The sequence below is a fragment of the Acinonyx jubatus genome, chromosome D4, assembly GCF_027475565.1.
Source record: "Acinonyx jubatus isolate Ajub_Pintada_27869175 chromosome D4, VMU_Ajub_asm_v1.0, whole genome shotgun sequence".
Lineage (NCBI taxonomy): Eukaryota > Metazoa > Chordata > Mammalia > Carnivora > Felidae > Acinonyx > Acinonyx jubatus.
The window spans coordinates 2,840,600-2,866,202 of record NC_069391.1 but is presented as its reverse complement, the minus strand read 5'-3'; the positions used below and the strand labels follow the sequence as shown (position 1 = coordinate 2,866,202).

Here is a 25,603-nt window from a genome sequence, read left to right as displayed (position 1 = left end):
GAAGCCCAGGGAAACCGAGGCCAAGAAGGAAGAAGGCGCCTGCCCAGGCATGCAGCAAGCCTGTTCGGGGAGCACGGCACCGCCCACCCCAGCCCTGCGCCGCACCTCTGCAGGAAGCGGCTCTTGGGCCCCGAGGAGGCAGGGGTGGGCGACCAGCCGCCCACCCGAGCAGGCTGAGACAAGGGGGCTCCAGGGACGCCCCCCACCCAGCGCCCCTCCCAAGAGCGGCAGCCACAGCCTCCGCCGGGAGCACCCCAAATTGTTCTGGACAAAGCCAAGCCACAGGGGGTACCAGGTGGGCACCAACCGTCCCAGGGAAGGACACCCGCCTCGCCTCAGACCCCAGAGTTAGCCTTCGGGGCCAACCTTCCCGAGCCTGAAACCTCCACTGCAGAATACAGACGAAACAGCCCCCACGCACGGGCCCGTCCACGGACACGGCTGAGTGGGAACACGGCTCAGGACGTGGCCCCCACGGCGGCCACCGCTGTCACCTCGACGGTCACTGGCCAACGCTGCCCGTGGCTGGCCCTGCCTCTGAGGGGCCACCAACCAGTAGTAAAGCGGGTCCCGCAGGCACGAGGCCTGGGTTCACTGGAGAGCGGGGGCCGGACCCACCCCCCCCCCCCAGCCCCTCGCCAGGACACTGGGTGCGGCCCGCACAGCATGGGAATCCAGCTGCCACCGACAGTCAGTCGCGGGGTCTTCTCCGTCCTGGTCCTGAATCAGCCGGGCGCTGCCTGGACCCCCGTGCCAGGGGCCGCGTGACTGCACACGCCTGAAAGGGCCCTGCTCTCAGGAAGCCTCGGGGACCACGGAAGGCGGGGTGGGCGGCCAGCACGTCAGGAGCCCACAGCAGGCGGCCTCTAGTCCCCCGTGCGCACCGAGCCGGCTCACCCTCCCGGGTCCCCACGAGGCAGCACGATGACCCCGCGATGGGCACGGGGGAACGGCAGGGCCGAGGGCCGGGGACCCGACGGCGGGGCCCGAGCGCCCAGCACGCCGCACTGCACTCTGCGCACAAACCGGCTCAGGCTGGGGCAACACGCGGGCCTCCAGAAGGCCACGGCTGAGGACGCGACTTTAGGGCAGACGCCACAGACAGCGCGGGGGGCGGGGGGTGTCCAGGCGGGGGGGCACAGCACCAGCCAGGCCTGACGCGCCCCTACTCCCCAGAGCTTCGGACGAGGCGGCCGTCCATCGGGAGCCCGCGAGCGCGGCGACTCGGGCCACCTGGGCTGTCACCGCCTGACCTCTGCCCGGGGCCGGTGCGGACACTTAAGCTAAATTGGTCAATTACGGGATACTTAGATCCCTCCCCGGGGCTTCCCAGCCTCCCTCGGTTCTGGGCCGCAGCACCAGGAAGCCTGTTGAATCAGTAACCTCATTACAGCCGGGCGGCCGCACCCGGGCCCGGCTTTGAACTCCACGGGTTTATCCGCTGCGCTGCAGGATTTACACGCCGCCTGGCCCAGGCCCAACGCGCGCTCCCCTTCTCTTGTCTCCCCTCTCCTGAGGCCCATCGCCACCAGCACTGCGCCCCAAGCACCTCAGGGAAACCGAGGCACGGCTGGAAACCACCGCTGCTCAGATGGGCCCATGGAGGTACAGAGAGGCTAGGGCCAGGCCCTCAGTCACCCCAGGAGCAGGGTCTCACACCAAGGGTTCCCCTTTTCACCCCCAGCCCCAGCTAGCAGAGGTAGAGTCCTCAGGAACTCAGAGCCAAGGGCCAATTGTGAACATCTCAGGAGGGGACCTGGAGGTAATGCCTCACACTGAGGCCCCAGGGGCTCCAGCCCCATAAAAGCCTCCCAGTGTCCCATTCCTCGGCCCCAAGGCCAGTCCCAACATGGCCCTCGGGTACCTGCTCTGACCCCACGAGGCCCGGCCACCTGCCCGCCATGGTCACCCCATCCCCTCAACTTGATCGGGTACCCTGGGCCTGACTCCTTTTCCGGGACTGGGCTTGAGCCCTCTTGACCACCCTAGTGTCTCATCCTCTTTCCCAGAGCCCCACTAGCACCCCAGGCCCTGGGACATCTCAGTTCACGTGGGGCAGGGAGCACAGGCTGGAGAGCACTGCCCCTGAAGGACGGGCCAAGGGCCCCAGGGCCCGGAAGGAGGGGAGCAGGGGCGGGGAGGGAGACAACCACTCTCCCAACCCCATGACCAGGGGAAGGCAGAGAGACCCGCAGCCAGCCCAGAGGCCTGGCCTGACCCTCAGGAGGCTGCTACTCGGGGCGGCCCGGCCAGGGCAAGGTCAGCAGCCCACACCTGCCACGTCAGGTTCCAGGCCCACCTGGGACCCCTCCTCCTTCCAGCCCCGGCCTGCCTCCGGCCCACCCTCTGCACAGAGCTGGACGCCTAATTCCAGCTGCAAACATCACCATGCCCATGGTGCCCCGTGGCCCCGGGCCCCCACACACCTACCTGCATCCCAGGCCCTCGCCGGGACACGCGACATGCCATCTCCTTTCACAAGCCACCATGTCTCCCAGCTGCAGCCACGCAGGCCTGGAGGACTGGCCTCGGGCCTTTGTCTGGGCTGTCCCTGCCACCTGGAGTCCCCTCCCCTTGCCACCTGTTGCAAGGCCGCCTCTCCTCCAGACTCACGACAGGGACCAGCTCCAACAGGAAACTCTGCCTGCCCTCTGCTCCTCAGGCCCACCCCGGTGGGACGGCAGGACAGGCCAGCACCCAGCAGGTATACCCCAGGTGCCGTGCGGACCGAGGCCAGCCAGCAGGCCTGGGTCCCCCTAAGGAAAAGCTCGTGGAGGCTTTGTTAGGATAGGCCGGCAAGGCCCGGCGTGTGCACGTGTGCCTGCACTTGAGTGAGCGCGTGTGTGTGTGCGTGTGCACGTGTGCATATAAACGCGTGTTGGCGGGTGTGTGCAAGTGTGCATCTGTGGGTACGCACCTGTGCGTGTATACGTGTGTGTTTGTGTGTGCGCAGGCATGCGTGCACACGGGGGTTCATACGCGTGTGTGCACATGCCCGTGTTTGTGTGTGTGCGCTCGTGTGTGCGTGTGTGCACATGCGTCTCCGTGCACGCGTACTTTATGCGTGTGAGTGTGTGCGCGGGCAATGGTGATCACAGAGACAAGCAAGGCCCCGCCCTGCCCCGGAGGCCCTGTGTGGCCATTCTAGCCCAGCGATCACCATGCAGTTCCCTCAGGAATTTGTTCCTGGACAGCTCAGTCCTGGCGGGGTGAGGAGGCGGGCACCGGGCCACAGGGGTCCTCAGGCTGTGCCTCTGGCTGCCGACCCCACCCACAGCTTTCTGGCCCATCAACAGCCCCTATCCTGCCCCACCTCCAGCCAAGGACAACCCTGGATGAGGGTCGGGGGGTCTCTGTTGCCCAGAGAGCCTTCAGTGGGTACAAGGGGACAGAAGGGACATAGTGAAGTTTCAGTCCTCCCCCAAGTCCCACAGAACAGAGCACGCATTCACCTGTGGGCCCAAGATCCGTAACAGAGCTCCTAGGCAGCCCAGTCGGGGCACAGATCCGGGCCCCAGGACGCAAGCATCTTCTGAAAATGCTACCTGACGGTCAAGAGGCCTGAGGGAACAGCACTCCCAATCCTGGGGAACGGTCCTGACCCAGAGGCCCAGCAAAGGCCACATCAGCCCTCATGGGAGAGCTCAATTTCCCCATGTGCTCAGTGGGCCTGCCTCCTTGCAGCCTCCATGAGGTCCTGAAAATCAAGTCCCAAGTACACAGCAGGTGCCCAAAGACTGGAGCCATCAGCACCCTCGAAAGGGGCAGCCCAGGGCCCAGAACTTGGGAGAGGTTTAGACAAACGGGGTGGGCAGGGACCACGGAGGCCCGTCTGGCTTCTGGAGATGAGGAAATCAGGCCCCCAGCGGCCCCCTCGCTCACCCAGGGGCACAGAGACCCAGAGATGTAGGGATGCGGGGACACAGATCTCAGGGACACGTAACACCTCCTGGTGGAGCACCGGGCAGGGCCCAGCTGCGAGGGCCAGAGCCATCTGACAGGGAGAATGTGAGCGTGAGCGTGCACACATCCAGGCCCTGCACGCTCGTGTGCCCCCCCCCCCCCCAAGCCGCGCCAATCTCATCTAGCTGCTTTCTGCCCCATTTCGCGCTCACTCAACTGCCAAGCACCATAACTGCTTTGTAACTCCAGGGTGCGATCTCCCCGTGCGTGCGGCCCCGGGCACAACCGTGAGCCTCAGAATGCCTCGCGCCAGGATGGGAGGACGGGGAGGGGTGCCCGCGTGTCCGCTGCCCCACCCGCCTGCTGGGGGCCTCCAGGAGAGGGCCGGGGGTGAAGGCGCCCGGCAGAGGGGCCACAGTGCTCACTCAACTCACGGAGGCCGGGGGCGGCCCTCCCTTCCGCGTCTGCTGCCTGCACTTGACAGCACCGGCCGTGGTCTCTGCTCCGGGGTCCTGTGTGATCCAGCTCTCCAGGCCCGGGCCCGCCCTGACCCAGGCAGAAGTCCCGGGGAGCCCTTGGCCACAGACCTCACCGTCGAAGAGGGGCCGTCAGGACGAAACGGGCTGCCTTCCCCAGTACCCGCGTCCATTTTACAGATGCGTGCTGAGGCTTGAAAGACAGACAGCCACGCACACACACGGCAAAGAGAGGACCGGACCCCTGGCGCGTGACCACCAGCCCAGCAACAGGACACGGACCCCCACGAAGGTGCTGCTCCTGGTCCCTCCCACCCCCAGGGACGGTCGGGTCGTTCCAGAGAGAGCAGGCGCGGGGAGCAAGTGACAGAGTGGTGTGATAGGAGGGGGAGGAGGAGAGGGAGGGGAGAGGGCTGGAACTGCATGGCACAGAACATAAATGTCGCGGGCAGGGCTGCACAGAGGACGGAATGTACAGGCGGGACCAGTTCTCCCCACCCCCCCCTCCCAAAGCATCCCTCAAATCAACACGCTTAAGAGTATCCGCACAAAGGTCTGGAAGGGGATCCCCAAAGGGGCACCAGCCCACCAGCCGCCCAGGCACAGTCCACACACACAGGGTTTGAGGGCCCGGACCCCTTCCCCATCCCCAGCACCACCGGTGGCCAGCTCCCACGGGAATGGACACCTCAAAGCCCCAGCCACCAAAGCCCACAACGGAAGACACACTTGGAGCCAGTGGAGAAGGAAAGGAGCAGGTCTAGGCTTACAAAGCCTCAGCCCGATGACGGCGCCCAGACTGGGCCGGCTCAGTGGCCCCTGCTCTGCGTCTAGTGGGGAGCAGCTGAGCTGGGCCCAGGAGCCCCTTCCAGAGGACGGGCCTCCCTCGCCACTCGAGACCACGGCCCTGAAACACACCGTGGTGGCAAGAGCCACGGGGCCCAAGATGCTAGAACTCTGGGGGAGGCTCCACGGGGTCTGGGCCTTTAGAGGCTTTTAGGACCCCCCACCCCACGCCACCTCTGTGCTGCCCAAGTCTGGCCCGCCTGGAATCACCGCGGGGCCACTCTCCTGACGCCCAAGCCCCTGGCATGGGCACCCGGCCCCGCCCCATCACCCACTCTGTGCCCGCACAGTCCCACAGCCCCCCCTCCTCCCTCCCAGGAGAGGAAACAGAGGGAGTGAGGTGGGGGCCGGGGAGAGCAGGTAGAGGGCTTCCCGGAGGAGGTTCAGTCCCCCGCAGGCCCTGAAGGACACGCACAGCTGAAAGCACTACCCAAACTCCCCAGCAGCCGCCCCTGTGTGAGCAAGTCTACTGGCTCAACCCTGCCTAACCCTAGCTCCCGGCCGACGGCGCTCCCAGCACGGCCCTTCCTGGGGCCAGCCCATTCCACCCACGTCTGGGCACAGGGGGTCAGGGGTGCACGCCGGGCCCAGGCACGGCAGCTAGACGCAGGCAAGTACGCAGGCCGCAAGGCCTCGGCCACGGTCAGGCCGCACCGAGGGCTGTTTTTCTCGCCCTGACACTTCTTCTGTCAACAAACAGAGCCCCCTCCGGAGTTTACCAAAACAAACGCCCCAACAGTCAGCAGTGCCCAGGCCTAGACAGAACTGCCTCAGCAGGCCGGACTCCAAGCCCGGACTCCAAGCCCAGCCTCCCAAGAGTCATGTGACCCTGTTATTTCGGGAGGCCCCGGAATGTGCTCTATTTTGGGTCCCTCGGGGCCCTGATGTTACCAGAAGCCCCTCACCAGGGCTCCCAGCTCACTCGGGTCCCTGAGAGTCCCCCAGAGGATGGCCGGGGGGGGCCTATCACTCTGCTACTGGCTGCCCCATCCCCCCAGGCAAGTGAGCCACTACCAGCCCAGCAGGGTCTGGCCAGGCCTGAGACCTCTGGCCGCCTGTGCAGGCCCGGCCTTCTAGCCCACCGCCCGGGTGGGTGCCAATGCAGGCCTCCTCCATGGGTGTGGGGGGCACCGAGGGGCAGGGGCAGGAAGCAGGGGCTGCCCTGGGCCACTTACCAGCACCAGTATCTGTACGTTGGGCTCGTCCCTGCCCTCACCAGGGAGCTCAGCGGGCAGTAGCTGGGGGACACCCAGGGAGGTGACGGCCAAGTGCCCAGACCCGCCAAGCCTGGAGAGGCCCTCTCTGCCCAGGGCCCGACACGTGAAAGAGGCAGGTGGGTCAGCCTTCCCAGCAGCGCAGGGCTGACCTAGGGTGCCAGCCGGGCCCCGGACGAGTGCGCGGGGCCTTCTGAAACTCACCCCCAGGAGGGATCAGGCCGTGTTTACAAAAGAGCCTGGGCAAGTAGCTGCTCCAACGGGCCTTCAACCCCACTACACTTCAGAGCAGGCCACAGCTCAGAAAACAAATAAAATGTCATCAGAGCCCAGGACTCTCCACTCAAGCCTGGGGCTGGGACTGCTGGGCAGGCCACCAGCCTGGTGGAGGCGAAGCCTGAGTCTCTGAGGAACCCGTCCAGGTTCCCGGGGCCAGGGCTCAGAGGCAGGACCTCGCCTCTTCGGGGGGACTCCAGCACGGCAATCCTGCGACCTGGGCCCTGCACATGTCAAGTCCCAGGACCCTCCCAGGACGTCAGAGACCCAGACCTTTCCTGCTCCCAGTACCCAGCCAGGGCCCTGCCACGTCGGGGGCGGGGAGCCAAGACAGAGCGGAGCATTCTTGTTCCAGAAAGGACCCTCCGGGAGAGCCTAGCTCTGTGTGCGTGCGAGCGCGCAAAGCTTTCACGGGGGGAAACGGAGCCACTGTCGGCCCGCACGGGGCCCCGCCACCCCACACTTAGCTTTCTTTTCTCGTCCCCACACGCAGGCACCCACCTAGGGGTGCGGATCCAAAATCTACCACTTTGTATCCTGTGGCCTCAGTTTCTCAAAGCCAGTCTGCAAAATGGGCAGGAGTGCCCACCCCTGGGGGCTCTGGGAGGAGCTTGGCGCCTGCAGAAGTCATCACCTTAGAGGCAGAGAGGGGGTGTTCCCAGATCTGACCACCCGTATCCCAGTGTCCCTGCAGCGTGCCCTGTTTGTGAGGTGGGGGGGGGGGGGGGCGGGCGGCTGGGGTGCTCAAATCCTCACCCTGACACCCGGGGTTGGGGGGCACCTGCTGGCTCCCCGCCACCTCCCAGTCTCAGCAAACGTTCCCACAGCTGTGCCCGGTTCTGGCTGCCAACCTGGTGGCCAAACTGCGCCCCAGGCTACAGGGGGGCGGGCAGGCAGGAGGGACGACTGACCGAGGGGTTTCATTCATAATCAGCTGTTTGAATTTCCATTCAGCACAGATCCTTCACCCAGCCTCACAGCCTGGCTGCCGGCCCCACCACCAAATTAATATCCTTCCCGGCGCTCGTTCATAAAGTCTCCCCACCCCCTCCCCCCTTCCCTGCCTCTCACTGGCTCCCAAACCCCAGGGAGGGCAGCGGCCGCGGGGGGGGGGGGGGGGTAGGGGGGAGACGCCTGGCCAAGCCCCTTCCTCCTGCTACGTGGGTCAGGGCCTGGAGTCGGGGTGGGGGGACGGTCTGGGGTAGGGAAGCCGCTGGGCGGGATGGCAGCAGGAGGACAGGAAAACTGAGCCTCCGCGCCTCAGGGGTGTCCTCCCCCCAAGTGCAGGGCCAGCCCCCCCCCTCCCCCGGAGAGCGCCCCGCACGGCAGCCGGGTGAGCCAGAGTGAGGGGCCCCATTTCTGGAATGGGGCCTTCCCGGGTCTGAGGCTCCCGGTGCTAAGGCCCCCTCGTTGACCCTGCCCACCCGCGCCCTGCTCCGGGGGAGGAGGGGTCCCGCGCGTTCCAGGGCCGGCGGCCTGCTGGCCTCGGCAGCCCGGGCGGCGGCGCACAGGCCGTCCCGGTGCCAGGGCGGCCGCAGGCTGGGAGCGCACAAGTTGCTCCGCCCGCCCCGGCCCGGCCCCTGCGCAGCCCGGCTGGAGCTGCGCGCCCGGGGCCGCGGGCGGACCGGCGTAGCCCGGGGAGTGGGGGGCATGGGGGGGGGGAACCGGGGCGGGACCCCCTTCCCCAGCCGCCCGCCGCCCCCCTCTTCGCCCCGCCGCCGGCCCGCTGCCCGCTCCCGCCCCGAGACCGAGTGGCGGCCCGGCGCCCGCGCCCCCCGCCCCGGCCGGCCCGGGAAAAGTTGCCCGGCCGCCCGCCCCGGGCCGGCGCCCCAACAACTCGGCCAGGGCCGCGCGGAGGGGGGCGCGGGGCCGAGCGGCCGGGAACGCGCCCCGCCGCCCCGCCGGCCCGGCCCCGCGAGCACTCACCGAGCGGCAGGAAATGTTTGGTGTCCATGTCGGCGGCGACCGCGGCCGGCGGCGGGACGGCGGGCGAGCGCGGCGGCCCCCGGCGCGGCCGGCCGGGCCCGGGCGGCGGGAGCCGGCGGCGGCGGGGCGGCGGCGGCGCGCGGAGGCCGCGGCGCGGCGAGTTGTTGCAAAAGTCGCCCAACAATGTAAACTACTTGAGCTGCGCGCCGCCGCCGCGCGCCCGCGCCCGCGCCCCCGCCGCGCGCGCGCCCGCGCCCGCTCCGCTCCGACCGCGGCGGCGCCGGCGGGGGGGCGGCGGGGGGCCCGCGACGGGCGCGGACTCGGCGCAGCGCCGCCGCCGCCGCCCCGCCCGGCCCGGCCGCCCCCGCCCGGCGCGCGCCCCCCCGCGGACCCCGCGCCCCCCGCCCCCGCGCGCGCCGGGCCGCGAGCGCGGAGCGGGCGCCGCGCAAACTTGCGAGTTGGCCGCGGCCGGGCCGCCCGGGAGCCGCGCGGGGGCGGCGGGGGAGGGGCGGGCGCGCGCGCGCGCGCGCGGGGTTCCCTCCCCGCTGTCCCCAGCCCTCCGCGCGGAGGGGGGAGGCGGGCGGGCGGCGGAGCCCTAGGCGGCCCGGCCATTGTCTGGGCGGCCACACAAAGCGGCCGGCTGCGCCGCGCGCTGCCCCCGCCCGCCGCCACGTGGGGAAACTGAGGCTGGCGGTGGCCCGAGCTCCAGCGGGCGCACGGGCTAGGCCTCCGCCAGGGAGTCCTCCAGTTTCTGGACGCGTCCTCTGGCCGGCCCCCACTTTCACGCCCATGGAAAGCCGCGGTCCCCGGGTACCCTCTGCCATGCCCCGCGGCCGGCCCCACCGGGCAGCCGGGCCAGGCCGGGGCTCGCGCTCCCTGCACGCTGGCCGGACTTCGGGGACCCTTCTTTAGAAGCACCGGGCTGGGGAGGAGCTGCCGTGAGTTGGGCGCTGACTTTGAGGCCGGTGGCCACTTCCCTACCCTGACTTTTAAATTTGTGATTTGTTTAAAAACGGAAGGAAGCACGCTGGCCCTGAGACCGGGACCGCCTGGCAGCAGGACTTGGGGTGCATGAGTTACCTGCATGGGGCGACCCTCCCTCAGCACATGCAGCCCAGGGGCGCCCCCTCCCCACCAGCCCCCAGGAGCCTGGAGCACTGCTCCAGGATCTTTCCCGTGGAGACCCACCCAGGCTCCGGGAGGTGGAGGGGCTTACCGAAGCCACGCTGGCTGTGCGCGGTGGTCCTGGGGCCGCCCTGGCCTGATGTGGAGGGAGATGATGACTGGATGTGGAAGGCCTTGCTGCCCAGAGAGACCCCAGCCCTGACAAGGAAACGGAGATCTTGCCTGGTGCGCCCCTGAACAAGCCTTGAGACCCTGCTGGGCTTTACCTTCCCCTCTGTGAAATGGGGAGTAACAGGACCCACCTCCCACCTGACGGTCAGGAGCTGGGTCTCTGGAGGGCCATTTGGGCCTGTCCAGGAGGGAGGCTCTCATTCCACTTGGGGCAGGAGGATGGTGGGGGGTGGGGGACAAACACTGTTGGAGAGCTACCCCCCACAGCAGAACCCCCCCCCCCCGGCTGGTCCTGTCCCCCTGGCTCCTGCTTGATCCACACTCCCCTGCTGCAGAAAGCCTCCCCTTTGCTGGCCCTTGAGCCCCCCACCTGTACCTGTAACCGCCCCCCGCCCCCCAACCTGCACAGCTCCCTGCCTTCCCTTCAGCCTCGGCCTGTTAAACTGTGGCCTTCAGCCACTGTCTTCACACCCTCCTCACTGCCTGGGACACAGCTTCAAAAACTCACTTCCTCCTGCCAGGGCCGGGGGCAGGCAAGCACACAGGGAAAGTTCCCAGAAGGAGCAGACGGAGGCACTGACATGGAGAGCCGTTCTCAGGCCTGCCTCTATCGCCCCCCGCACATCCTTGGCCATGGTGCACGGTCAGGTCCCTTTGGGCCTGTCCTCCCGGCTGGCATCATCAGACCCCACCACTCCCGCTACGGAAGAGGCCAGATGCCCTTTTCATGCAGGGACCCCACTGGGCACAACTGACCAGGAAGAAGCTCCCCAGGACCACAGCGCCCACTCCTCTGCCTGACAGGGTCATCCAACAACCCAGGGGCAGTGGACGGTACAAGCCACCTGACTGACGAGAACACGAGCCTGAGAGAGGGGACGTACGGGAACATGTCACACAGCAGTGAGGACAAAGTCAGGATTGAACCCAGGGCCCGTCCTTGGACTCTGTGCCAGCAAGGGTACAAGCCTTCACAGGCCCCGGGGGGGCCTGGGTGACCATCAGTGACGCTGCCTCCCTAACACCTCCTGTATGGACAGCCCGTCCACAGTCCAAGGCTCCGGGCCTCAGGACAGAGAGGGTGAGGGTGAGAGTGAGTGGGGAGGAGCAGGAGAGAGAGAGAGATAAGTAATTCCTGCTGTCCAATGTCGTGGATCATTCATTCATTCAACAAACGTCCGTTGAGCCCTTGCTCAGGCGGCGGTGTGGTCCCAGATGGACAGGCATGGGCCAGATCCCAGCGCTGCCCCTTTCCAGCCGTGCAGCCAGGCCAGGTCACCCCCCTCCCGATGCCTCAGCTTCCTCATTTGCAAAGCAGGGACAACATGCCCTCCTGCCTGAGTCACCGCGATGACGACATGAGATGGCACCAAGTGAGCTCGGTTGCCACTTGTCCTGCCACCACTATCATTAGGTGATGAATTAGGCCCTCTGGGAGCCCCAGCCCCGAGGAGAGCCAGGACGTGTCCACAGGGAACTCTCTTTTAGGTGCAGAGTAATGGGCACGCAGGAAGAGGCGTGGACAGTGACTGGAGGGCCAGGCCACGTGCAGCCGGGGGCCCCGGGCGCTTCCGGGTCCGGCTGGTCCTCCAGTTGGGTTTTGAAGGAGGAAAGTTTTCACCGGGTAGACGCAGGGGTGAGGACACTCCAGGCGGCCAGACCGGACCCGTGTGAGCGCTGGCCTGGCCGGGAGGGGAGGTACTGAGCTCCTGGAAGGAACGGCAGGCAGCCCGCTCGGCGGGCAGGTCGCAACTCGCTGGGCGCTGTGGGGAAGCCGGTCCCGGAGGCCTGGGAGGCTGGGCTCAGGCATCTGAAGTCACCTCTGACAGTGGGCAGCCTGGCTCCCCGCCCCTCCCCAGCCCCACCCCTGCCACGGAAAACTCGACGCTGGAACCACTGGGGCCTGGAGCCAGGGAGCCACACGCAGGCGAATTTCCATGTGGGCTCCCCGCCCCAGGGAAGGCACGGAGGCCAGGGGGTGAGGGGCCCTCTGTTCCTAAGACAGATCCAAGGAGGGGTCGTCCAGCCCCAGCCTGCGAGCATGTGGACAGGGGAGCGAGTGCGGGGTCCCGGGCCTCAGACCCGCTTGTACTCCCGCCTCAGGGCCCACAGATGCCGACCGACCACAGGTGCCCTCAGCCTTGCCTTCTGGTGAAGGGGTACAGGGCGCGGGGTGCCCTGGAGCCACCGTCAGCGGCCACGGGGCCGCGGCAAATCCGGCTCCTTGGTGGAAAATGCCTGTGCCCTTTCTATTTCTAGGTTCCGCTCCCCTGAAACCGGGGCTCTTTGTGGAAATGCTCCCACAGGACACCGCCCAGGACAGCGGCTGCCCCATTTGGTGTAGCCGGGTCCAAACTAACCATGGAAAAAAACGCCCCCAGCCTTCCTGCCATGTAGTCTGCAGCCAAAAAATGTTTTTATAGTAATATCCCATCTATTTACAACCTGAGATCTAAGAGGGTTTTGTTTTTTGTTTGGGTTTTTTTTTTTTTTTTTTCTTTTAAACCATCCCTGAAGGATGCTTTTTAAGGTATTTTGGTCTATTTCATGTGCCTGTCTCGGCAGAGTCTGGTAAACAGTCTCCGGAATCACTTGGTGAATAATATTTTTTAAAGGCCCACGTCTGCCGGGCAGGGGCCCCTGAGGCTGGTGTCTGGGTGGACAGCTCCCAACAGTTCAGGGGACACCAAGGGGCACCTCGGCCACTTCTGGCTCCTTCCCGTAAACAGGGTCCACGTGATCCTGAGCTGGTGACCAGCAGGACCTCACAGGGGCTTAGGCTCGTCCTCATGGGTGGGTGGCCTGCCTCTGTCCCCAAACACCCAGCCCAGAGTGCCCTCTCTCACTGACTCCGCGGCTCTTCTGGGGGTGATGCTCTCTGTCTGTGCTGAGAGATGACTCAAGCTGAGAGGTGGTGAAGCCCAGAGAGGCAAGGGCTCGCCCCAGATCACACAGGGAGGCCTGATGGAGCTCCCCTCAGTCTCCCCCTGTCTCCCCCTCAGGCTGGAGGACACGGAAAGTTGCCTGTGTCCTCGGCCTCCAGTGTTGTGCTTAGCGGAGGGAAAGAGCAAGGATGGGAGAAGATGGGAGGGGGGAGGGGAAGGGATGGGAGGGGAGAGGAGGGGAGGGGACCTGGGGAGGGGAGGGAGGAGGGGGAAAGGCAGAGGACAGAGATAAGGGGAGGGGAGGAGAGGGGAAGTGAGGGCAGAGGAGGGGGAAGAGGGGGAAAGGGAGAGGACAGAGATAAGGGGAGGGGAGGGGAGCGGAAGGGGGAGAGGACGGGGGGGGGGGAAAGGAGAGGACAGAGAGGGGACGGGAGGGTGCCTTCTGTGGCCGGGTTTGGCCCTCTGTGGAAAGCCAGCAGCCCTGCAGTCCCCACACCGCACCTGTCCACAGCTCCTGGCCCCAAAGGACAGCTGGCCTCGCACACCCAGGCCCGGCAGACCGAACCCCAGAAAGACAGGATGGGTGCTGTGTGCATCAGGTGCCCTGAGGGTTGCTCCCTCACGGGGGGCAGAAGCCCAGTTCCAAACCTCCAGGGAGCCAAGGGCGGTTTGGGCAAAGCCATTCAAGTGAGCCAGGCCTGAGGGGGGAGGGGCTGGTTTGGGGAGAAGGGCCAGGATTTGGGAGGACTGGTGGGTTCCTTCCAGGGCCCTCCAAAGAGACGCTCCATCTGGATTCCGAGGCTGCCTAGAAGCGGTCCCAGCTGCCTGGGAGGGGCGGGGGTGGGGGGGCAGCCGCAGGCTGGAGAGAGCCTGTGATTCCGTGAGGTCTGAGTCAGGAGAGGACACCGATGTTTCCTAGGTGCCTCTCGGTGCCAGGCCTCTGCACCCTGCCGGGCACTGTCTCCCCCAGACACCCGGCCCTGCATTTCCCCATTTCACAGATGGAGACACTGAGGCTGAAGGGAGCCTGGCTCCAGGCCGTGCGGGGGCTTCAGCACCAGGGGCATCAGCTGCTTACCGGGGAAGCCTCGGGACAACCACCGGCTCCTGACCCCTGCCTGGAGCTAACTGTTCCAGCGCCCAGCTCCTCACAGTGTGGGGGGGTCAGCTGGGCAGCACGGGGCGGGCAGAGTCCAGAGAGGAGGGCCAGGCAGCAACACTGGAAGGCTGGGTGCTGGGGTGGGCACCAGAAGCCCTCACGTGGCTCTCTCGGGTCCACGGCCTCCCATAAAACGGGAAGAGAGGAGCCACCAGCCACAGAACCTTCCCGGCACACGGGGAGAACCTGTGCACGGCGGGATCCGTCCCAGGAGCCACAGGGATCGGCCACAGCGTCCCAGCCCTGGCGTCAGCCCCAACCTCGCCTGACTGGAGAGGGTGCGCCCCTCCCGGCCCCTCCCCTCCGTGCCCTCTCCAGACGCCGCCCGTCCGGCAAGAAGGCGATGTGTTTTATCGGGGGCATTTATTATCGACAATGGCCTCATGAATCTCTCTCTATACACATGCATATACATAAGAGGTGGGTAAGTATGCAGGGAAAAGCCACCGAGCCCAATCTCACTGATGGAGTCAACTTGCCCCCATAAAGATAACGGGAAATGATTCATAATATTTATTTGACAGACATGATATGAACCGTAATAGCCTGTTGGGATTAAAAATATCCGTACGTCTCTGTCATCCACCAATGTGGTTTAAATATTATATATGTGGCCACTGGGGCAACAGGGAGCTGGGAGCGGTTATTGATAGCGGCCATAAAAAGGAGTCGTTTTGCACTGAAGGATGGGGAAAGTAACCGAGGAGTTGGCCCCAATGCTCCTTGGGGCTCGCATCGAAAGAACCTGCACTTGAGACGACGCTCCCCGCCCCCCAGACTGCCAGCACCCGGGGGCTCGGCCGGTGGCAGTGGTGTCACGGGAGGGCCAGCCCCAGCTCCAGGCTGCAGCGCAGGGTCCCCACAGGGGAGGCCACCGAAGGCCCAGGCCCCACCCTCTCTGGCCGGAGACCCCCACAGGTCAGCCTGTCCCCAGCCTCCACCCAGCAGACGAGAGCATCAGCCCCCTCCCCGCCGCCCTGTGAGCCAGTCACTCCCCTGCTTAAGAATTCTTCCAAGCTCCCCACTGCCTTCGGGTAAAGTCCAAACTCCTAAGAGAACTTCAGCCCTTCCCACGAGCCACACCCCACCCCCAGGCCAGCAGCAGGGCAGGACTACTGCTCTGGACCACAGTCCCCAGCTGGCCACCCCACAGCACACTCCAAGGCCCAGCTCCGACGGGCCCCTCTCGGCAGTTTGCAGACCACCCTCCCCCAGCACGCACAACCCCCAAGCCTGGCTGGGGCTTCTCTGTGCCCCACGGCAACCTGCACCCCGTGTGCCTCTGTGTGGCCTGTTTCCTTGATATTCCCAAGGCCAGGGACCCCGGATCGGCAGCTTCCCATTCCTCCCACGGAAAGTCCCCCCATGGTCACCAAGGGGGGATGGGGAGGACACCATTTTAAAGGGGCCTGGGCCCTGCCGTGGCCACGCAATGGCTCCCCCTCCAAGCCCTGGGGGTGGGCCTCAGGATCCTCGTTTATTGTCCATCTAGGTCCTCCTAGACTTAGAGAAGTATTTCTCTCCCAGGACTTCGGTTTACCTCTCAGTACAGAGACCCTTCAGCATGGGGATGTCAAGGCCCCTTGAATACCTCACAGGAAGCGTTTTAGGGTTTGCTTTGGGAAGTGCCCATGGGCGTTGTCACCGAGAAAACCTCGGGGAGGGTTAACCCCCTCCACCACCACCCTACCTCACCCCACCCGCCTGGCCCCCAGCCCTATCAGGGAGCCCGGACCCCAGGCTGATGAATTACCGGCTCCTGGTGACAATGGGCCTTTGTTTGTCCCACTAATGAGGGTCCCAGCTCCCTAAAGGAGCAGCCTCTGGGCTGAGACACCGGCAGGAGGGGCGGGGCAGTCCTGGAAATGAGGTCACCCGGGAGGAGGGGCCGGGGCCCCACTGCACACAGTGCCTGGGGTCTGCGCCCTGGGAGAGGACAGACGGGACGGATGGGAAAGGTAAGAACCAGGCCAGAGCGTCGCTGATGGGCCGAAGGACACAGACCACGTGTTTCCCAGCCTGCAGGCACAGACCTTCGTTTTACCCCTTTTAGGGAGACCTGGTTCTTGCTAGGGACCCCCAACTGATGCTCCCAGCCTCCTGCTCTGCAGGCAGCGCTGGTCACGTGTGGGGCTCCCAGCTCTGCCAACAAATGCCTGGACCAGACAGGAGCTCCTGCTGTCCGCGTGTTGAACCCCCCGGGGTCTCCCTCAAGCAGGAGACACTCGCACTTCGGGCTCCCTCTGCTTCACCCACAGACCCTGCCAGAGCCCCGCGTGCAGTGGGCATTTGTGGCCCCGGCCCCGGTCCTCACCCTCTTCCCTGGGATGTGAGCATCAGGGCCTCCACCTGCCTAGGGGCAGTGGAAATTCAGAAGTGGTAGGGGGGAATGGAGACCAGGAGGTGACTGGTCCCATGTCCGGCCCGGACGGCTTCCCCGGGCTCAGTGTGCGTCAGATGGGCTTAATGACATTTGACCTTTTTTCCCTCCTTAAAAAGATTGTCTTCAGGGTCATAAACTATTTCCACGGACGAGTGACCTAGGAAACACACACGCACGAGTGTGCCTTTGGACAAGACACCCTCCTACCCCTCCGTCCCCACTCCAGCTTCGAGGTGGACACAAGATTGGAGAAATGAATACGGCAGGTGGAACAGAGGGAAACCCGCAGAAAGGTTGGAGTATAGCATTTTGCTTGGTTCCATTTCCTCGGTGATCCTGGTCTGGAAGGGCAGGTGTAAGACGGGAGGGGCCGTGCCCTGGTCGGGGCCAGCTGGGGGGTCCCCCGAACCTGCCCGTTATCCTGTCTACTCCAGAGGGGCTGTCCAGTCACCGCAGAGTCACAGACGCCCGAATCAGGAGGGAACCCCAACTGACGGGGGGAGGCGGGGAGTGATGGGACTGACCCTGCGGGGTTCAAGTGCGGATCAAATGAGATAATGTCTGCAAAGCCGCCAGCCCAGGCCTGCCCCAAGCTGGCGCTGAATAAACGGCCTGGCTAATAGGATCATCAGGCCCGGCTGGGGTGCAGCTCCCCACGCACATTCGGTCAGGGCACCGCTCAGCCCAGAGCCCAGCAGTTGTCTGGAAAGGCAATTTGCCCGAGGCCAGGCCCCGGCATTGCCCGATGGAGGCCCCGTGGCAGAAATTTCCAGATTGTGCTGGTGTTTATACGTCGGTCCCTGGTATCCCAGGTCCCTTCTAGTGACGTCTGTCCACAGATGGGGTGATGGCGGGTGGCTCGGGCCCTTGGGAGCCGACCTGGTTAAGGGCTTTTCCCCACCAGCTGCGTCGTGCTGGGCGGGCTGGCTCTTGAGGAACACAATTCATGGGCAGGCAGGAGGGGACAGAAGGGCCTCCCAGTGGGCCCCGGGAGCCTGTCCGAGCTGGCTGGAGGGCACAGGGTCAGCAGCAGAGAGCCGAGCTCCTGCCTTGCCAACGGCACACTGCATCCGCCGTGGGCAGAGAACGTGGCGGAGAGCCCCTGGGGGAGCCGCTGTCCCCACACAACACCCGTGACCACCGGTGCCAAGGACCTGGCTGGCACACCACAGCCCAGCTGCTGGCCCTCTCAGCAAACCGATCAGACAAACATTCGCCGGAGGGCATGCCATCACCCTCTTGGTCTGACTGGTGTCGCTTCCTGGGGTTCAGACTCAGTGAGGCACTCCGTCACTCAGCTCCCCCGCCCTCGACTTCCTGCGTTAAATAAGCCTGCCTCCCACGCCCCACCGGTGAGGGGTTCCAGAGCTCTCTCCCGGGGATGCCCTGGTCATCACGATGCCCCTCGGGGCAGGGAGGGGTGCCTGGAGCAGAGCAGGAACCATGCCCGAGTCCGAGCCCGGGGCCCCCCATGCCGTGAAGGAAATAATCTCGGAGGACAGCCTGGGGGCAAAGGTGCTGGGGGAGGCCGGCCGGCGCTGACTGGACAGCCACTGGGTTAGCCGGTTAAATAACGATTGGCCAGTTAAATACACAGTTGTGCAAAAACAGTGTATTGCCAAGTGAAAACACAGCGGCTTAAAGTTACATACAGAAGGATTCCAGTTAAGAACGCTCGCCCAAGAGTCTGGCGAGAACCCCCCACCTCCGACCACCGCTTATTCACGGTGGTGAGTTCTAGCCATGGAGCTGGGGGGGCGGGGGGGGGGGGGCGGCGGCCAGATCTTCCTCCATAGTCATCTTCGTTTTCTGTAATGAGCCTTTATTTCTTTATAATTAGAAAAAAGTAGGGTTAACAAAAGTCTGTCTGCAATGCGTCTGAAACCCCAGCTCAGGTCCCGTCTCCCCTCTCAGAACCCCCAGCCGGCCCCCACCCCCGTGGCGCCCATGTGACAGCCTCACGGGCTCTGGGAGCAGTGGTCGTCTCCCCGGAGCCCTCTCCTCTCCTCTCTGCACCCCCCTCCTTGTCACGGGGGACTCCTCGTGCCCACCATCCAGCCTCCCTCCGGGGACAGGCTGTGAGCCACCCGAGTCGTTCTGGAAACATCCATGACTACTTTGTACAGATAAGAATATGCTCTCCCTCCCCTCGATCGGCCGGGAGGGGGTTTGTCCGATCCGCCCACCTGTCACTGGGCCAGGCGGAATTAACAATACACTTAATTTCACAAGCATGGAAGGTTGTATCTAAATGGCCAAAATATTTGGACCATGGCAGATAAGTGAGATCATTTCAGTGGTTTTCAAAGCTGACACAGAAGCCACTTGGCCTTTGTTCCTAGCTGTCTGTTGCCAACACAGCCAGTGGTTGAGCTCGTCCGAAAGGTTCTGAGCTGCAGGATGGAGCCCGGGACCCCAGCACCACGCAGATGCCACCAGGGGATGGGGGGGCAACGAACAGGGAGAACACAGCCCAGACCCCTCTTCCCTCCGCCTCCAGGTGACACACTGTGTGACACCCCATGGGCCAGGTCCCACCATGCCACCCTGTGGCCCCCCGGAGAGGGGGCAGGACACAACACCAAGAAAAAAGAAATGAGGGTCAGAGACACCCAGAGGGCATTATAGGGCCCTCCGGCCAGGTGTTGGGGCACAGGGCTCCGAGGGCCTCAAGGTGGGCCAGTTCTGGCCAGGGGACGTGGGCGGGCGGACTGGGGACCCGGTACTCAGTGGTGAGCCACGGGGTGGCTCAGGTTCGGAAGGGCTTTGTTTGCCCAGCCAGGGGGCTGCTGAAAGGTGGGAGGGAGTCCGGCGGTCTGAGCCCAGGGGGACTCGCCCTCCAGGGGGTGCCATCGTTGGCCCCACTTTGCCAGGGGGAGCCAGGCTTGGAGATGCCAGGCGGCTTGCCTTACACCGGAGCTGTGCTAGGGCCCTGTCGGGAGCCTGGTGCCCCGAGGGCAGAGCAGGGCCGGGCTGGCCGCTGCAGGAGGTCGGGTGCACGCCCCCACCCCCAGCCCCACCCCAGGGCGGCGCGGGGGCTGGGCCCACACTGTCCTGAGCCCCGAGAGAGCCTCGCCCAGACCGCCTTCCAGAGAACTAGCGAGCAAGATGCTCCCAGACCACCGTAAGTGGAACTCGGAGGCCCAGGAGAAAGGAGGGGCTTGTCCAAGGCCAGAAGCTTCCAGCAGAGGCTGGGCCCCTCCCTCTGACCCCCCCCCTCCAGCGAGCTGCAGAGGATTAGTGCCTCCTGGGGCCCTGCCCTCCGCCCCCCCATGAATGCTTGAGCTCTTTATCAGGCTGCTGCCCCAGGAGCGGCTTTGTCTGGGAGCCACCTCACCCAAGAAGGAGCCAAGCAAAGGGCTAACAAGATTTCTCAGCCCTGTCACTCTGGCCATGAACCCCCCTCGGCCCTCCCAAGAGGAATTAACGCTATCTCTCCCCCCTCCGCCCAGGCCACCGGCCCTGAGCGCCTCCTACTATCTCTGCATCTGCAGCCACGCTGGTCTGGTCGTTGGGCCGGACTTTAGGCCCCTGTGACCCGAAGGGGTCACGGGTGCCAGGACAGACGGCTGGTCTCCCGTGGGTCGGGCAGCCCTCGGCCCTGCTGTTGGGGGGCCCACGGAGTGGGGTGCAGACAGAGCAGGGCCTTCCGCGCAGCCCGTGGTTGAACCCCTGTTCTGCCACGCCTCACGTGCCGGGAGCTGGCACCTTGGCCGCCTTGACCCTGTTTCCTCCCCCTGACAGCGAGGGCCTCGGACCCTTCTGGAAGGCAGCTGTGAGCTCAGAGATGCAGGGCATGGTGTCGATACCTGCTCAGTGTCACCGCCGTGACTGGATCAGTGACACTCCAAGGATGTGACTCTGAGTGTCACGTCTCGTTAAAGTGGCCCCTGTGCTGGGGACTGGGTTTCCTGGGTCCCGCGACGACAGCTGCCTGAAGGGACCAGAGCTGCCCCCACGGGTGTCCCGGGGTCTTTCCCTGGGCTGGCATCCACGCTGGTCTCCCCGGCGAGGCTGTGGCTGGCCTCCTCTGGCCCAGAGTGACACCCTAAAGGTCCCCTTTGGTTTTCTCCCTCCAACATGGGACCCACGGGGCAAGACCTCTGTGCCTCCGTTACCCACATTCTCCGGGGCTCCACAGGGCAGGCTGCCGGGATCTATGGCTTGGCCTGAGGGGCCCGGCCGACCCGGCTGTGTGTCCTGTCTCTGAGACTCGGTTTCCTCGCCCACAAAGGGGGCGTGGCAACCCCTCCAGTCATAGGTCCAACGATCGTGGCACGGTGCACATGCAGAGCAAGCACTCTATAGGTCTTGCTTCAAACAAAAATAACACTTGACTGTTGGGAGAAGAAACGGGGCCCCCCCGTCACCCCCCCAAACTCATCCGTGGGGGAGGCTCTTCTCCCAGGAGCTGTGCGTCCACGCTGAGCTCCTCCAGCCCGGCGGCTGGCTCCCCGCCTTCGCTAGGGTCCTTTCTGGAGGAGGCGCCCCCTCTGACGGTGGGGGGGGGGGGGGCCTGGGACCAGCCCCCGGCCAGTGTGCCCAGCAGGAACGTGCAGCTTCCACATCCGCCACAAGCCGACTGGTCACCAAGAGCGCGCCCAGTGCATGGGGGACGTGGCAGGTTTGTGTCGGACTTCCTGCTCCCCCAGGGATGAGCCCTGTGACGGGGGGCCGGGACCAGACCCCCAGCACATCTGAGCCTCCGCTCCTCATCGGTGAAATGGGCAGTAGGGCCTCTGCAAGGCTGGCTGTGAGGAGAAGGGAGGATTTTCGTGATGATCGATCAGGCTGAGTGACCCACAGCCTAGGTGAGGAGGCAAGACAGACTCTCAATTCAAAGAAGGACAGGCTAATGGCAGGGAGGGCCTGCCATCAACCAGGAGGGCCAAGACATTGCCTTGACCAATGAGGAGACAGGCCCAGAGAGAGGAATGGACTCAGGTACGAGGCACTGTGACCAGGGGCCTGGAGCAATGACACAAGAGGAGTCCCAAGGCCGGCAGTGACAGTGGCCAGAGCAGAGATGGCAGCACAGCTTCTGAGGAGGAGGGTGGCGAGTCTGAAATGGGTGGGGTGGGCGGAACCATCTAGCAGGTGACCCCGCCCTCTCCACAGTGGCCCAAGGAACTCACAGTATCACTGGGCGACTTCTTCCCTTGTGCCTGGAACTAGGATCACGGGTACAGCCTGTCCTCTCCAAATACAGGCAATACATTTGCAATCCGAAAATAACCCCATGTTTCAAAATTTATAGGTGCAGCTAAAGCAGTACTGAGAGGGAAACTTATAGCTTTTAATGCTTATATTAGAAAAGAAGAAAGATCTAAAATCAAAGACCAAAGGTTTCACCTTAAGATGAGTTTGAAAAAAAAAAAAGAGCAAACTAAATCCAAAGTAAGTAAAAGGGGCTCCTGGGGGGCTCAGTCGGTTGAGCGTCCGACTTCGGCTCGGGTCATGATCTCGCGGTTCATGGGCTCGAGCCCCACGTCGGACTCTGTGCTGACAGTTCGGAGCCTGGAGGCTGCTTTGGATTCTGTGTCTCCCTTTCTCTCTGCCTCACATTCTCTCTCTCTCTCTCTCTCTCTCTCAAAAATAAACATTAAAAAAAATTAAAAGGAATGAAATAAAGAGAAGTCACTGAAACAGAAACAGACCACAGAGATAATGAACAAAGACAAAAACTGAGACTTCGAGATGAACAAAATGGACAGAGCCCTGGCTACTATGATCAGGAAGAAAAAAAGAGCACAAAAATCACCAGTATCAGAAATAAGGAGAGGTTATCAGCACAGATCCTACAAATATCAATAAGAAAATGCTATAGACAACTTTTTGCCAAGAAATATGACAATGCAGATGAAACGAACACATTTATTGGAAGAGGGACCTTACAATATTGACACAAGAAGGAATAGAAGATCTGATCAGCCCTATAGCTTATTACAGAGCTTGAACTTGGGACGCCTGGGTGGTTCAGCTGATTAAGCGTCCGACTTCGGCTCAGGTCATGATCTCACGGTTCTTGAGTTCGAGCCCTGCGTCGGGCTCTGTGCTGACAGCTCAGAGCCTGGAGCCTGAATCGGATTCTGGGTCTCCCTCTCTCTCTGCCCCTCCCCTGCTTGCGCTCTGTGTGTGTCTCTCTCTCAAAGATAAAATAAAACATTAAACAAATTTTTTTCATGTTTTTTCAAAGATTTTATAAGAATCTGAATTAAATTTTTAACAAATTAAATCCAGCAATATATAAAAGGGATACCTCATGACCAACTGAGATATATCTCAGGGACACAATGTTGGTTTAACATTGGAAAGACAACCAACAAAATTCACCCTATTAACAGACTAAAGGAGAAAACTCCTGTAAAAATATGATTATTTCAAAAGATTCAGAAAAGCGTTGATAAAATTCATCACCCGATCATGACAGAAACTCTCAGAAGATTAGGTTGGAAGTCAGAGAAGTTCCGCAAACTGAAAAAGAGAATCTGTAGAAAATAAGTGACGTAGGGGGCACCCAACTGGCTCAGTCGGTGGTGCGTGTGGCTCTTGATCTCAGGGTCATGAGTTCAAGCCCCACACTGGGCATAGAGTTTACTTTAAAAAAAAAAAAAGTACAGGGGCGCCTGGGTGACTCAGTCGGTAGAGTGTCCGACTTTGGCTCAGGTCATGATCTCGCGGTTCGGGAGTTCAAGGCCCACGTCTGTGCTGTCAGTGCAGAGCCTGCTTTGGATCCTCTGTCTCCCTCTCTGCCCCTTCCCCGCTCGCACACTCTCTCTCTCTCAAAAATAAGTAAAAACCGTCACAAAATTAAAAAAAAAATTAAATACAGAAGGAAAAGAACAACTTATAACCAACATCACCCCCTTTCCTGAAGTCAAGAAAAAGCAGGGGTACGAGTGGCTTTTGTACGTGTTAAAAAGATGACCCTTGTCCCCAAACAGCAAGCCATGGGCTCTGCTGCCCCTGCACCACCCCCCCCCCCCCACCCATGCAGGTCGCCCAGCACTTGGCTGCATTTTCTTCCCAAGCCCCCAAAATAAAATACCGTTACCTCTGTGTGCTGGGCCTGCCTGACCGGAGGACCCTGAACTTCACCTACGGGGTGGCATTTGGTTAGATCCCTGCTGCGGCCAAACCCTGGGGCCCTGAGGCTCAGAAAGGCAACCCCTCGCCCTTAAAGTAAAAACCCTTGGGACTCCTTATGGGGTGGCCCCGTGAAGGCACAGGGGGCATGGGCTGGGGGTCAGGCAGACCCGGCTCAGATCCTGCCCAGCATCGGGACTTCGGTCTGGCCCCTGAAAATCTCATCTAGGGCAGGAAAGGAAGCTGTCTTCCCCAGGCCAGTTCCGAGGCACCACCGTCTGTGCTCTGGGGCACTGGCAGCTCCTGCTCTGGCCCAGCACACACTCCCACTCCCTCCACACAACCTACTCCCCTTTTCCTCTCAGGCAGCAAACTCGGGACTCCTCAGTGGCTCCCTCTTTAGCAGGGCCTGGCGGGAGAGAGTACCAGGCTGTGGTCGGCGTGGGGACCGCCGGGGCTGTCGAGGTGGCACCCTTCGGCGTAGCCTGTCCCCTGGGGCTGCCCTGCTAGGAGTGGGTGTGCTTGGGGGCCCTGGTGGTGCCCCGCGGGGGCCTGGGGGTAGTTCTTGGCTCGTACTGTGCTGGGCTCTTTCCAGCCCATACGTGGCCTTCCTGTGACCACCAGCTTCAAAGCACGTGTGCCTTCCCCCAGGCTGAGAAGTCAGAGGGCTGAACGGCTCTTTGTAGAAAGTGGACCCGTATCGGCACAAGCCACAGGTAGGGGACGTAGGTGTGTGACGCTAGGCCAAGCGACACCTGTAGACACATGCTCGTCTGGGATGTGGCTGAGACCAGACCATCCAGACCCTTTGCTCCAGTCGGCTGTCGCTGGCCAACACCAGATATAGAGGCTCACGATCTTTCACAACGTAGAGGTCAGGAATCCCGGCAGGGTCCCACTCAGCAGCCCTTCTGCTCCACGTGGCATTGGCTGGGTTCACTTGGCGGCATCCAGCTGGCAGTCAGGCTGGTCTGGAGAGTCCAAGATGGCTTTACTCACAAGTGTGGTTCTTTGGTAGCTTGACCAAAAGACTGGACTGAGCTGGGACTATCACCCAGATTGCCTACACGGGGCCTCTCTGGTGCGGTGTCTGGGGATACTTCGATATCCCCACAACTTAGGGTGCTCAGAAGGTTCTAAGAGGCCTGTGGGTCAGGGAGGCTCCGAGGCATCATCTGACCTAGACTTCGAGGTCACACGGCATCACTTCTGCCATGTCCTATGGGTCAAGCAAGCTGTGAAGCCAGCCCAAATTCAAGGGGAGAGGTATTAGACTCCGCCTCTCGGTAAGGGAGGGATCACTTTGGAGGGGCTCTTTGGCAAGGATGTTTTTTTGCTTGGCCGTACAGAGAACCCACGAGAAAGGTGGTTTATCCTGTCCGTGAACATCATCACCGTCGTCACCACCATCACCCTGTGCTGTGCGTCTCTGAGACCAAGGCTGTTGGAATCCCTATGGAACACGTGAAGAAACCCAGGCATGGAGTAGTTTGCCCAGTGTGACCCTGGTGGAAGCATTGGGCCCCGGGTGCAAGTGGTTCTACCCCACGCCCTGCCCACCCGCCTTCCCTTTAAGCACCTGCTCCCGTGGTCACCCCAGAACTCTCACCACGGGCGGCCCGCAAATCCTCACCACAAACTCGCGAGGGAGGCTTTATCACCCACCAGGTAGAGTCGAGGAGGTCAGGGCACAGAGAGGGACGGCTGGGGTGTGGCTGGAGGCCCGGTTTCCAGTTTCCAACATTCGTCCTTGTTCTGCCGCAGCTGTCCGAGATGGGGAGCCCGGGGGGGGGGGGGGGAATGCAGAGCAGATGCTGGCGGTTCTGTCTACGCGAATCGAGTTAATTGGATAATTGCCACCTCGTGGTGCTCGGTGTTGACACACCCTTGAACTTGGCTCTTCACAGGAGCTGTCCTCTGAGCCTCCCGGAGGCTCCCCTGGATGGCAGGTAGGGCCTCCTGCTCTCCCAGGACAGGGGCGGTGGGCTTCCCAATGGAGAAGGGCTGAATGACTATCCCAGGCCACCAAGCCACCGTGCACGAGGTGACAAGACAAGCCTCGCATCTGCCCGCTGCCTCCAGCCCTGACAACTAAATCACCCCAAAGAGACGTGTGTGATTTCATTTCTATTCCGTCTGCAGGAGGGGGAAAA

General features: G+C 63.1%; 1 protein-coding gene across 1 annotated transcript in view; it reads right to left on the bottom strand.

Annotated features, from left to right (window-relative positions):
* RXRA (retinoid X receptor alpha) overlaps positions 1 to 8,783 on the bottom strand; it is a 90,856-nt gene extending 82,073 nt beyond the window's left edge. The window contains exon 1 of the mRNA XM_053204422.1: positions 8,642 to 8,783. Within this exon, the coding sequence (XP_053060397.1) occupies positions 8,642 to 8,669 (28 nt within the window). The 5' untranslated portion in view covers positions 8,670 to 8,783. The remainder of the gene's footprint in view (positions 1 to 8,641) is intronic.
* Positions 8,784 to 25,603: the final 16,820 nt, after the last annotated feature.